This window comes from Phyllobates terribilis, unplaced genomic scaffold (assembly GCF_046119375.1).
Source record: "Phyllobates terribilis strain yellow unplaced genomic scaffold, ASM4611937v1 Scaffold_9__5_contigs__length_417890890, whole genome shotgun sequence".
Lineage (NCBI taxonomy): Eukaryota > Metazoa > Chordata > Amphibia > Anura > Dendrobatidae > Phyllobates > Phyllobates terribilis.
In genome coordinates this window covers 360,509,639-360,523,189 of record NW_027362769.1, presented here as the reverse complement: position 1 = coordinate 360,523,189, position 13,551 = coordinate 360,509,639, and the positions used below count along the sequence as shown (strand labels likewise).

Sequence of the window (13,551 nt, the reverse complement as noted above, 5' to 3'; positions counted from 1 at the left end):
CCTTGAGGACTGGAGTTGGGGAACCCTGATTTAGAGTGTAACATGAATGAGTGGAGCACTTTATTGTGTGAGGATGCTGTGCAACAAAGCAATAGCTATGATTGTGGGGTTCACACAATATTAAATGCGTACAGTATCATTACTGGAAAATGTCATACAAATATAATTAGTGAACATGCAAGAGTGTGGATAGGTGTAAATATTGCTCAACATAACTTATGCAGCTGTTCAAAAAATGTCTTAAAAAGGCAGACTTTAAATTTTGGTAAAATGCATCGGTCTTTAAAAAAAATGGACCATGACATTAAACTGTCTGAAAGACCCTTGATGGATTACTTAATTACCTTCATGGATGCTCATAGCACATGGCCAAAATGTCTGGCTGAAACTTGTCATGGAAACTATACCCCTTTTTGTGAAATGGTATTTTGTTGTTGTTGTTGCAGAAATTGGTTGCATTTGGAGTGTCTTCAAATAAATGCAAAGAAACTTCCAGTTTACTATATCTGCCCCAAATGTTCTCAGTAACAAGATAGTGGATTTACATAAAATAAAAGCCTGACTTGTCATAGCAGAATGCGATTATTGGGAAAAGCACTTCAGCAATTTGGACCTTGTTATTAACAATGAGAATTCAATCTTTGTTAGTTTTGCTGTTTCTGATTATTCACTGTTAGCTTCTTAATTCTGTTTAATTTTCAATCATTTATTTATAAAGTTTATGCAGGTGGGAACATCACTTGATGGTGTTTAACCCCTTACTGATATTGGATGTACCGGTACGTCGCTCTAAGCTGTTTAAAGGGAATCTGTCATCAAAATCTACTTTTTAGACTATGGATATCGGCATACATGTTGGATATAAGCTATTGTATACATACCTGTATGCCCCACGGGTGACTTTTCAGATCGGAGAAGTGAAGTTATATTCTTTTCTGTAAACGGCTTCGGGGGCGTCGTAGCCAATTGTGTAACTCCGCCCCCGGGCTTCATTATGCCGCCTTCCTCCCACCTCTTTTAAAACGTTTGGGGCTTTTCCGCCGGCCGGCCGAGAACAAGCGCGTCACTATTGCAGAAGTGACGATGTATATCTGCACGCTGACTTCAATGTCAGTCTGCACAGGTGTGGGAGGGGTAGTGGAGACTCTCCCCGCACATGCGCAGACTGTTATTGAAGTCAGCGCTCAGAAATACAAAAGCCGCGAACGTTTTAAAAGAGAAGGGAGGAAGCCGGCATAATGAAGCCTTTTTTTTTTCATTCTTTTTTGCCTCCACCTCCCCCAATACATTCTACATTATTCTTAGTTGTTTTCCTTCATGTAGAACTAAAGAAAGGGTTTATTTTCATTACGATATTTTTTCCCATTGACTTGCATTGGTTTCCGTTATCGGAATCGGCGATACCCGATATTGTTTTTGATATCGGTCCGATCCAATCCGATCCGATATTTCCCGATATCGGAAGGTATCGCTCAACACTAGTCATGACCTGTTAGCCAATGAGAGTAGCAATAGCCAGAATATTGTACATGGTTAGAAATCTCATAAGCTAACATTGGTGGCAGGAAACCACCTCTTCCCCGTTGCCACCGACAGAGATTTCACAATGTCAGTCTAGTTCAGTGATGGCTAACCTATGACACGCGTGTCAGTGGTGACAAAAGCCGAAACGTTTTTGCTGACACGCTTGTCATGGCGAGCTTTCCCCGCCTCCAATTATGATACAATGACACTTACTGCTTGCTGGCTTCACTAAGGTGAGGTAATATGGCGCCGTTCGTGCTACGCTTGCCGATCTTGCCCTGCCTCCGGATGCTGATGTGAATGGCGCCATATTACCTCACCTTAGTGAAGCCAGCAAGCAGTAAGTATACTTGCCTCTTAGTGAATTCCCTTATTGAAGCCAGAGCAACAAGCAGCCTTGTACTCAGGCAGCTACAAATACTGTTGTCAGCCGCAGATTTAGGTCAGGCATCTGCAAACACTGCTCACAGCCGCATATTTTAGACATGCAGCTGCAAACACTGCTCACAGAGGCCGATTTGGGTCAGGCAGCTGCAAACACTGCTCTCAGCCACAGATTTGGGTCAGCCAGTTGCAAACACTGCTCACAGCCGCATATTTGGATCAGGCATCAGCAAACACTGCTCACAGCCGCATATTTGGGTCAGGCATCAGCAAACACTGCTCACAGCCGCATATTTGGGTCAGGCATCAGCAAACACTGCTCACAGCCGCAGATTTGGATCAGGCAGCTGCAAACACTGCTCTCAGCGGCCGATTTGGGTCAGGCAGCTGCAAACACTACTCACAGCCGCAGATTTGGGTCAGGCAGCTACAAACACTGCTTGTAGATTTAGCCAATGAAATTCAGCATCAAAAAAGTCACTAAGCAGGTTAGGTAAAGAATTCTTTGTTTTTGGTTTATTAAATACAGTACATATATTCAAATTATAACTTTTTGTTATTAGAGCTACAAATATGAAAACATGGAAATATGGAAACATGGCCGAACTATGATAGAATATTTCTCCGCGAGACAACATTCCTTGCATGGAAAGCAACAGCACAGAGATGGATGGCGGGAAGCTCACCCATCAATCAATGGAAACATTGGTGAATGACATAATACCATATGAGACTATATTGTATATGAACTGAGGATGTCCTCAAAAATGCCATATAATTTGGGAGAAATGGTGTGATTCACCTCTGACGCACTTATCCCCTAATGCTATGACTTCCTCAATTTCACACCATGAACCCCAATGTGTTCAAGGTTTCTAAATACATGGGACAAGATTAATGACATAAATGGAGCAAAAGAGCGTATTCCTGTTTCTAGCTTTAAAATAATATATACTTCCAACTTTGGTATGTTCTTATAGTTCTGATATTTCAGAGGACTTTATTAATTTATATATCAAGATATCCTATTGTATTACAGTTCTATATTATTGAGTATTATACAATATCTGCAATATTGCTTAGAATGGACATTTGTAAATGTCTGTAACAAAATCCGGATTTAGATCCTGTTATTGTATGCTTGTAATGCTTATTCTGAAGAATTTTTCAATAAAAACAGTTAAAAAAATGCACCAGATTTGAATCTGCATAGATTAGTAAAAGGAACTCGCTATCACAATGTGTCCCCCCAGTCAGCCTACATGGACGAAAATGTAATTAGGCCTTCATTAGCATTTCTTGTCCTGCATCTGGGGAGGGGGACATATGTCTTTGTTTCTCTCTGCAGGGGGCCTCCCTGAAACACCATAGCTTACAGACAGTCTAGAGACAGGACTTCCATGACTTCTTCCACACTTTGAATTGAATGTACCAGGTGTTTAAGGGGGTGTAAGCCCCTCCGCCTCACCAGGGGCTGATCCAAGAGCCAGGTAGAAAGAAACACATATTTGAGGGGTTTTGACTGGTGTATTTTGGAAGGGATAGGTGCCACTACTTGGACTATTAGAGACTGGGGATCATCGGCCACGTGGCATTGTGTTGCCTTGCCTTACAGGATGATGGATTTAGAGAACTATTCTATAGACCAGTGTCTTATTTTCCTTGGCGTTGGAGTACCAGGTGGCCTCCCTGGATTTGTTCCTGTTGCTCCCTTACAGAATCACAGGTCTGATGTCCGTGTGTCCTCTGTCACACATCCCGTCACAAAGTATATATACCTGTTTATATGGAATATGTGTAATGCACACGCCCGGACTGACTGGCGTGTGCGTGTTTAGTGGTTACACTGTGCAATGAACCGGAGAGTGCCTGGAGGGGCGTAACTAAGTATCTGCCCGATCCGACCAAGGTCGCACGACGGCATGCGACGCCAGTGCACCAGGGAGGAACCAAGCAGAGGGACCAGGGTCTACTCCAGGTCAGACTCCGGACACGGCTGTTGACCCACACAGGGGAATACAGGAACAGGCAGGCTAGAGCACAGGCTGGGTAGGGTCCAGTACAGACTGGAGGCTGAGCAGAGCGAAACCGCAGACACGGTAGATAAGGCTGAGCAGAGCGAAACCGCAGACACGGTAGATAAGGCTGAGCAAAGCGAAACCGCAGACACGGTAGACAAGGCTGAGCAGAGCGAAACCGCAGACGCGGTAGACAAGGCTGAGATAAATCGCCAAAGAGGTAAACAAAGACAAAGCAAAAGGGATAGGGCTCTGTTCACACAGAACAGACTGGAAAAGAAAAGCAGAAACAGATACACACAAGGTACTTGCAAAGAAGTAACGAAAGGACTCCAACTCACAAACGGAAGTACAATGACAACGAGTAGAAGTTAGGTGCAGGTTCAGACTCTACAGAAAAAGGGAGCAAACGGACATAAAGACTAAACAGGTAAAAAGCTAGGAGACAGTTCAGACAAGAACAGTTAAAGCAACAAATACAGGAGCAAGTCTGGGTATACGGCCCCCAGAGGGTGAGACAAACAGGCTAGGAGCGTGTTCAGACAAGCATGGAAATACAGCTGGCTAGAGTGCACAGACAGGACACAGTTCAGACTCTGGAAATGATACCATAAGGCAGGAAACATAGACAGGACCTGGCATGTCAGCAACCAAAAGCCAACTGACAGAATAAGATGCTTAGGCATGGATTCCAGGGAGGAGCTGGGTTAAATACCAGGTGACAGACAGCAATAGGCTGAGGACGCATTAGGGGTGTGTCTGCGACAGCTACAAGAATCAGGAAGTTCGGCGGGCGTCGCCCTAAGCAGCAAGAGCAAAGCAAAGCAGACAACATGGAAAGAAGCCAAAGTGGCAGTCTGGACTGGAGATCAAGTGCGCGCTCTTGCACAGTGGGAGATGGACCACTATGCAAGGACGCCGCCAGGTATGTTACAATATGTGTTCATTTCCTTGTAATCTACCTATATACCATGTTCATTCCACACCTATCATGCACAGGGAATATAATATATACCTGTTTATGTGGAATATGTGCTCATTTCACTTTTATCTACATGTATATCATGTTCATTCCTCACCTATCATGCACAGGGAATATAATATATACCTGTTTATGTGGAATATGTATTCATTTCTATATTATCTACATGTATGCCATGTTCATTCCATACCTATCATGCACAGGGAATATAATATATACCTGTTTATATGGAATATGTGATCATTTCACTATTATCTACATATATACCTTGTTCATTCCACACCCATCATGCACATGGAATATAATATATACCTGTTTATGTGGAATATGTATTAATTTCTATATTATCTACATATATACCATGTTCATTCCATACCTATCATGCACAGGGAATATAATATCATAGAATCATAGAATGGTAGAGTTGGAAGGGACCTCCTGGGTCATCTGGTCCAACCCCCTGCTCAAAGCAGGATTCACTAGATCATCTCAGACAGATGTCTGTCCAGCCTCTGTTTGAAGACGTCCATTAAAGGGGAACTCACCACCTCTCGTGGCAGCCTGTTCCACTCATTAATCACCCTAACTGTCAAGAAGTTTTTTCTAATATCTAATCTGTGTCTCCTCCCATTTAGTTTCATCCCATTGCTTCTAGTCTTTCCTTGTGCAAATGAGAATAAAGATGATCCTTCTACAATGTGACAGCCCTTGACATATTTGTAGACAGCTATTAAGTCTCCTCTCAGTCTTCTTTTTTGCAAGCTAAACATTCCCAAATCCTGCAACCATTCCTCATAGGACATGGTTTGCAGACCAGTCACCATTCTGGTCGCTCTTCTCTGAACTTGCTCCAGTTTGTCTATGTCTTTTTTAAAATGTGGTGCCCAAAACTGTACACAGTATTCCAGATGAGGTCTGACCAAAGAGGAGTAAAGACCGATAATGACTTCACGTGATCTAGACTGTATGCTTCTGTTAATACATCCCAGAATTGTATTTGCCTTTTTTGCTGCTGCATCACACTGTTGACTCATGTTCAGTCTATGATCTATTAGTATACCTAAGTCTTTTTCACATGTACTGTTGCTTAGCTCTATTCCTCCCATTCTGTATATGCTTTTTTCATTTTTATTGCCCAGATGTAGTACTTTGCATTTTTCCCTGTTAAAAACCATTCTGTTGGTTGCTGCCCACTGCTCCAGTTTATTTAGGTCTTTTTGAATCCTCTCTCTCTCTTCTCTAGTATTAGCTATCCCTCCTAGCTTTGTGTCATCAGCAAATTTAATCAGTTTACCCTCAATTCCTTCATCTAAATCATTGATAAAGATGTTGAACAATACAGGTCCCAGGACGGAGCCCTGTGGTACCCCACTTGAGACATTCATCCAGCTGGATGTGAAGCCATTTACAACCACCCTTTGAGTCTGATCACTAAGCCAGTTATGAATCCACCTAACAGTTGCCTGGTCCATTGCATACTTGGTCATTTTTTCAATAAGGATGATGTGAGATACTTTGTCAAATGCTTTGCTGAAGTCAAGATATACTATATCTACAGCATTTCCCTGATCCACCCAGTCAGTGATTCTGTCATAGAAGGAAATTAAGTTAGTCTGACATGACTTGTTAGTTACAAACCCATGCTGACTCTGGTTATTCACTTCATTCTTATCCATGTACTTACATACATGTTGTTTAATAATTTGTTCAAAGATCTTTCCTGGTATAGAAGTCAGACTCACCGGCCTATAGTTCCCTGGGTCCACCTTCTTCCCCTTTTTGAAGATAGGAACAACATTTGCTCTTCTCCAGTCTTCTGGGACTTCTCCTGTTCTCCAAGAATTTTCAAAGATTATGGAGAGTGGTTCTAAAATTTCTTCTACAATCTCCTTCAGTACTCTGGGGTGTAATTCATCTGGACCTGGAGACTTGAACTCATTTATGTTAGCTAAATATTCCCTCACAATCTTTCTGTTTACTGATAACTTGGATTCCTCTATTCCTTTAAAAGGACAGTGAAGATCAGTTGATGTTACATTTTCTTTCTGAGAGAAAACAGATGCAAAATAGGAATTAAAAAGTTCGGCCTTCTCAACATCCTCTCTTACCATTTCTCCATTTTCATCCTGTAAAAATCCTATAGCATCTTTGACTTTTCTTTTACTTTTGACATACCCCCAAAATCCTTTTTTATTGCTTTTGACATCTCTTGCAAGCCTTAATTCATTGTCAGCTTTAGCTAACCTGATACGTGCCCTACAGGATCTGCAGACTGCATTATAATCTTCTTTAGATATGCCTCCCTCTTTCCATTTAATAAACATTTCTTTCTTTCTTTTTAGCATGTGTTTAAGTTCTGTGTTCATCCATCCTGGTTTCCTTAAATGCTTCCCATTCTTCCTACTTTTCGGGATTGTTAACGATTGTGCTTTGAGAATCTCATTTTTAAAAATTTCCCATCCTTCCTGGACATTTTTGTCCTTAAGGACATCCAGCCATTGGATCCCTCCTATTCTCTTTCTGAGTCTCTTAAAATCTGCCTTTCTAAAATCTAACCTTGAAGTTTGAGTCTTCACATGTCTTCCTCCTCTAGTTATCCAAAATTCTATAATAGCATGATCGCTGCCTCCTAGGGTCCCAGCCACCTTTACCTCCTCAACCATTTCCTCCCTGTTTATAAGAATTAGATCCAAAGTAGCAGATCCCCTTGTTTTCTCCCCTACCTTTTGGAAGATAAAGTTGTCAGCAAGAGAGGATAAGAATTTGCTTGATCTGTTAGTTTTACTTGAGAGAGATTCCCAACAAATGTCTGGATAGTTGAAATCTCCCATGACCACTACGTCATATTTTTTGGAGAACTTGGTCATTTGATACATAAAGAGTTCATCCATATCTTCAGCTTGCCCAGGTGGCCTGTAGTAAATGCCTACAATGGTGTCCTTTCCGTTCTTCTCTCCTTGTATTCTTACCCAAACAGTTTCCACAGAACTCCCAGTCTCTGAAGCTTCAATCTCTGTGCAGATATACGCTTTTCTAACATACAATACAACACCTCCTCCTCGTTTATCAAGTCTGTTTCTTGCAAATAAGTTGTATCCTTTTAGCCTTTTATTCCAATCATGTGTATCATCCCACCAAGTTTCAGTGATTCCGATGACATCATATTCCTTTTCCTGCATTAGTAGTTCCAATTCTCCTTGTTTGTTGCCCATGCTTTGTGCATTTGTATAAAAACATTTTAGTTTGTGATTGGTTTCTCTTCCTCCCATATTTTTATTATTTAGATTTTTTTGTCTTTGTTCTTCTTTTCCACTTCCAGTAGCAGAGATCTCAATAGTATTTGTCAGCTGTATGGCTTTTTCTGGCCTTTTGCTTCCCTTCCCACATTGTTCTAGTTTAAAGCTCTTCTGATGAGTGTAGCAAGGCGACTTCCAAATACATGTTTTCCAGTCTTCGTAAGGTGCACCCCATCTCTAGCAAGTAGTCCATCGTATAGGTAATTCATTCCGTGATCCAGAAATCCAAATCCTTGTTGACGGCACCATCGACGTAGCCAGTTGTTCACCTGTAGAATCTTATTCCACCTCATTGTTCCATGGCCATCCACTGGGAGGATGGATGAGAAGACCACCTGCGCTCCCAATTCTTTCACTTTCTTGCCTAAGTCTTCAAAGTCACTGCAGATGGTTTCCAGGTCCTTTCTTGCGGTGTCATTTGTCCCCACATGTATTAGCAGGAATGGGTAGTGATCTGTAGGTCTGAAGAGTCTTGATATCCTGTCAGACACATCTTTAATTTTTGCTCCTGGAAGACAGCACATTTCTCTTGAGGTTATGTCTGGTCTGCAGATAGCGGCCTCTGTTCCTCTTAACAGGGAATCCCCCATGACCACCACTCTCCGTTTTTTCTTCACAACATTCTTCTTTCTCCATCCAGGAGGATTCTGAGGGCTTACAAGGTTATTCATTGCTGGCAAAGTCTTATCTTGCTGTATTTCTTCATGTTTCTCCTGTGTGAGAGCCTGGTACTGGTTCCTGAGCAGTATGGGTGCTGACTGCCTCTCGATCCTCCTGCTTCTGTGGGTCACATGCTTCCATTCCTCTGTTTCGTCAGGTGCAGTTCGAATTTCTTCTCTTTCTGAATCATGAAGAGATAATTCTGCTCTGTCTAAGAACTCTTCACCTTCCTTAATGATTTTCAAGGTAGTTAACCTCTCTTCTAGATTTCGCAACTTTTCCTCCAACAGGGACACAAGCTTGCATTTCTGGCATGTGAAGTCGGGCTTTTCCACTGGCAAGTCTGTGAACATGTAGCAGGATATGCAGCTCACCAAATGGCTCCTGGACTCTTCCATGTTCTTATTGTTAATGTTCTGAAAACAGTGAAAAAAGCTTAAAAAAAAAAGCTTCAAAATGCACGCGCCGGCAGGCGCGCGGTTTACCGATGTCCTCTTTTCAGCTCCAACAGCCAAAATCCAGTGTTCTTTGAGCTCGCGGAGACTCTTCACTTACCCCAAAATGCAGTGGGAATATGCAAATTATCTCCTCAGGACTCCTCCCCTGGTTAATATATACCTGTTTATATGGAATATGTATTCATTTCACTATTATCTACATGTATATCATGTTCATTCCTCACCTATCATGCACAGGGAATATAATATATACCTGTTTATATGGAATATGTGATCATTTCACTATTATCTACATATATACCTTGTTCATTCCATGGCTTAGATCCCCAATAAACCTATTATACCTCTCTATTTTTCTACATCAATGAGTTATTATGTTCATTCTTTTTATATATTCCTTTTCTTCATTCTTTTTAGTATGTCCCGTTTTTTTTTCTCTGTATAAAAACCTAAGATTCTGCAGTTATTGGGCCCTGATTAGTACCAGGCTCAGTGTATATGCAGGGTACGAGATCCTTTGTGCGGCTGCCTGTAATATTGGTAGCTGTTACAGCCTGGGACGTGTCTGTTATACACTCCTGACATGTACTGGTGTGTCTGCTCCGCAGTCTTTCACTTCTGGAGCTGACACCGCTGACTTTGGGTGATGTGATGTGTCTTCTTATGGATCTAGAACATAAATATTACACACGGTGGATGCGGGGGAGTGGTGATACATATAGCTCTGTGCACACAGCTCATACCCTGCTGTGATGCGATTATTACAGAACAGAAATCCAAGTCTTGCCATGAGATGAATGTGTTGATTCTGCTACATGATATTTTTTCAGATCAGTGTAGGACGCAGGGGCAGCGAATATTCACTGCATGAGGCAGCTGGATAGATGGCCGCCCTGTGTACCCGGTATGTAGACTCCTATGTGATGACCGCGGATCTGTTTAGCCAATGAGTAGTAACCAGATATAAGGGTTTCACTCCTTAGTGGCCGTGTGACTGCTGATCACACACATGCTTTACTCAAGCGGCTCCTTCCCCCACTACAGACCCGCAGCGCTCACATCAGGCTCCTGGAAGAACATGAGAGACTTGTCTTAGTCTGTGGTGTGATCGGAACCGACACCACAGGGAATCCGTAAAGAATAATACGTGGGTGAGTGAGGAGCCTCCTGCACGTGTAGATGGAGCGGAGAAGCATCAGATCACTGCTGAATATACAGATAACGGCACTGAATGGAATTAACCTCCTCTCCCCTTACATGAGGATTGTGTGGAGCGCAGAAAACCCAAAGTAATCGTCCAATTTATAGGTTTTATGGAATAAAAAACAAAATGACTGGACTCCATGCTTAATCTTCCCCTACGCAAATATTTACCAGTCATCCCTTGTACACTGCTGAATATACTAGATCACTGCACCATCACCACACCAGTAACATGTAGCAGGATCTACCTGTGCATTTAATGCTTCTACTCTATAGTAAACAATGTATCGTGTAGTTCTATCTGACGCTGCAGGCGATGGTTCTCTTATCCACCAGCGGTGCCGGCTCTGATGAGGAGGATGTGGTGGCTCTTAGAAGAGCCTTTGGTTGTTCGGCCAGATGTGGAGGAGCGGCGCTCACTTGCTCTTGCTCGCCTTGCTGCTCTCGGTCTTCTTGGGCAGCAGCACGGCCTGGATGTTGGCCTGGACGCCTCCCTGGGCAATGGTCACCCCACCCAGCAGCCTGTTGAGCTCCTCGTCATTGCGCACCGCCAGCTGCAGGTGACGGGGGATGATGCGGGTCTTCTTGTTGTCCCGGGCGGCATTGCCGGCCAATTCCAGGATCTCAGCAGTCAGATACTCCAGCACAGCGGCCAGATAGACCGGAGCGCCGGCGCCGACTCTCGGCATAATTGCCCTTGCGGAGAAGCCTGTGCACACGGCCGACTGGGAACTAGAGTCCTGCCCGGGATGAGCGGGTCTTTGCCTTAGCACGGACTTTGCCTCCTTGTTTGCAGCGTCCAGACATCGCTGTAATCTTATCCAAATAGTAAAAAGCAGAGACAGAACTGAACTCTAGAATAATGCCGTTTCTGTCTCCTCAGTTGCTTTTTATCCGCTGCTGCCCCGACCTCCTACCTTATCATTGGATGGATCTGAAGCCGCCAATGGAGAGCAGACGTGTGGAAACACCAATAAGACTCAGCGGGTGAAGCTTACACAGGTCACATGACTTTCTTACCCAGTAGGAGAGGAGCAGGCGGCAGTGCTCATTTGCATGTGTGGCTATAAATACCGCTGTGCTGGCGGAGCAGGAACATTGTTCTCTCTCCTCGGAGTTGTGATCGCTGTATACGCACCATGCCTGATCCTGCCAAGTCTGCGGCAGCGCCCAAGAAGGGCTCCAAGAAAGCCGTCACTAAGACTCAGAAGAAGGACGGCAAGAAACGTAGGAAGAGCAGGAAGGAGAGCTACGCCATCTACGTGTACAAGGTGCTGAAGCAGGTCCACCCCGACACCGGCATCTCCTCCAAGGCCATGGGCATCATGAACTCCTTCGTCAATGACATCTTCGAGCGCATCGCAGGGGAATCCTCCCGCCTGGCTCACTACAACAAGCGCTCCACCATCACCTCCCGGGAGATCCAGACCGCCGTGCGCCTGCTGCTGCCCGGAGAGCTGGCCAAGCACGCCGTGTCCGAGGGCACCAAGGCCGTCACCAAGTACACCAGCGCCAAGTGATCTGCTCCGTCTGCTGCTCCGCCATCACCCCAAAGGCTCTTCTAAGAGCCACCACCCCGTCTACATCAGAGCTGTGGCTGCTCCTGTGTCCTCTCCCGTCTACATCAGAGCTGTGGCTGCTCCTGTGTCCTCTCCCGTCTACATCAGAGCTGTGGCTGCTCCTGTGTCCTCTCCCGTCTACATCAGAGCTGTGGCTGCTCCTGTGTCCTCTCCCGTCTACATCAGAGCTGTGGCTGCTCCTGTGTCCTCTCCCATCTACATCAGAGCTGTGGCTGCTCCTGTGTCCTCTCCCGTCTACATCAGAGCTGTGGCTGCTCCTGTGTCCTCTCCCGTCTACATCAGGGCTGTGGCTGCTCCTGTGTCCTCTCCCGTGTACATCAGGGCTGTGGCTGCTCCTGTGTCCTCTCCCGTCTACATCAGGGCTGTGGCTGCTCCTGTGTCCTCTCCCGTCTACATCAGGGCTGTGGCTGCTCCTGTGTCCTCTCCCGTCTACATCAGAGCGGTGGCTGCTCCTGTGTCCTCTCCCGTCTACATCGGAGCGGTGGCTGCTCCTGTGTCCTCTCCCGTCTACATCGGAGCGGTGGCTGCTCCTGTGTCCTCTCCCGTCTACATCAGAGCTGTGGCTGCTCCTGTGTCCTCTCCCGTCTCCATCAGCTGTGGCTGCTCCTGTGTCCTCTCCCGTCTACATCAGAGCGGTGGCTGCTCCTGTGTCCTCTCCCGTCTACATCGGAGCGGTGGCTGCTCCTGTGTCCTCTCCCGTCTACATCAGAGCTGTGGCTGCTCCTGTGTCCTCTCCCGTCTCCATCAGCTGTGGCTGCTCCTGTGTCCTCTCCCGTCTCCATCAGAGCTGTGGCTGCTCCTGTGTCCTCTCCCGTCTCCATCAGAGCGGTGGCTGCTCCTGTGTCCTCTCCCGTCTCCATCAGAGCTGTGGCTGCTCCTGTGTCCTCTCCCGTCTACATTGGAGCTGTGGCTGCTCCTGTGTCCTCTCCCGTCTACATCGGAGCTGTGGCTGCTCCTGTGTCCTCTCCCGTCTACATCAGAGCTGTGGCTGCTCCTGTGTCCTCTCCCGTCTACATCAGAGCTGTGGCTGCTCCTGTGTCCTCTCCCGTCTACATTAGAGCGGTGGCTGCTCCTGTGTCCTCTCCCGTCTACATCAGAGCTGTGGCTGCTCCTGTGTCCTCTCCCGTCTACATCAGAGCTGTGGCTGCTCCTGTGTCCTCTCCCGTCTACATCAGAGCTGTGGCTGCTCCTGTGTTCTGTCTATTCACAGGGTAAATGGCAGGGGGCGCTAGTAGAGCTGATTAACCCTTTCTAGACTGATGGTGAAACCTATGAATGAGTCCTTCACAGCTCTGATCCTTTCAGTAATCTTATGAGCGAGTTGTCCTGTGTTCAGTGGCTTTTTACTCCACCCCTTGCTCCCCAGATCTGATATTCCGGGGTCTCCTTCATCCGGTATAACATGATTCGTTTAGTTCATGTTTCTCCGAATAACATGAGACATTT

At 45.2% G+C, this 13,551-nt stretch overlaps 1 protein-coding gene and 1 pseudogene across 1 annotated transcript; one reads left to right on the top strand and one right to left on the bottom strand.

The window, feature by feature from the left end:
• Positions 1–10,941: 10,941 nt before the first annotated feature.
• LOC141161091 (histone H2A type 1-like) lies at positions 10,942–11,332 on the bottom strand (annotated as a pseudogene).
• A 332-nt stretch (positions 11,333–11,664) lies between these two features.
• Positions 11,665–12,045, top strand: LOC141161090 (histone H2B 1.1-like). Its single transcript, XM_073645864.1, has one exon. It carries the CDS (start codon positions 11,665–11,667, stop codon positions 12,043–12,045), a length of 381 nt encoding a protein of 126 aa, XP_073501965.1.
• Positions 12,046–13,551: the final 1,506 nt, after the last annotated feature.

Bases quoted from the DNA above. Each gene is read 5' to 3' on its own strand.
- LOC141161090 (XM_073645864.1), top strand. From the start codon at position 11,665: ATGCCTGATCCTGCCAAGTCTGCGGCAGCGCCCAAGAAGGGCTCCAAG.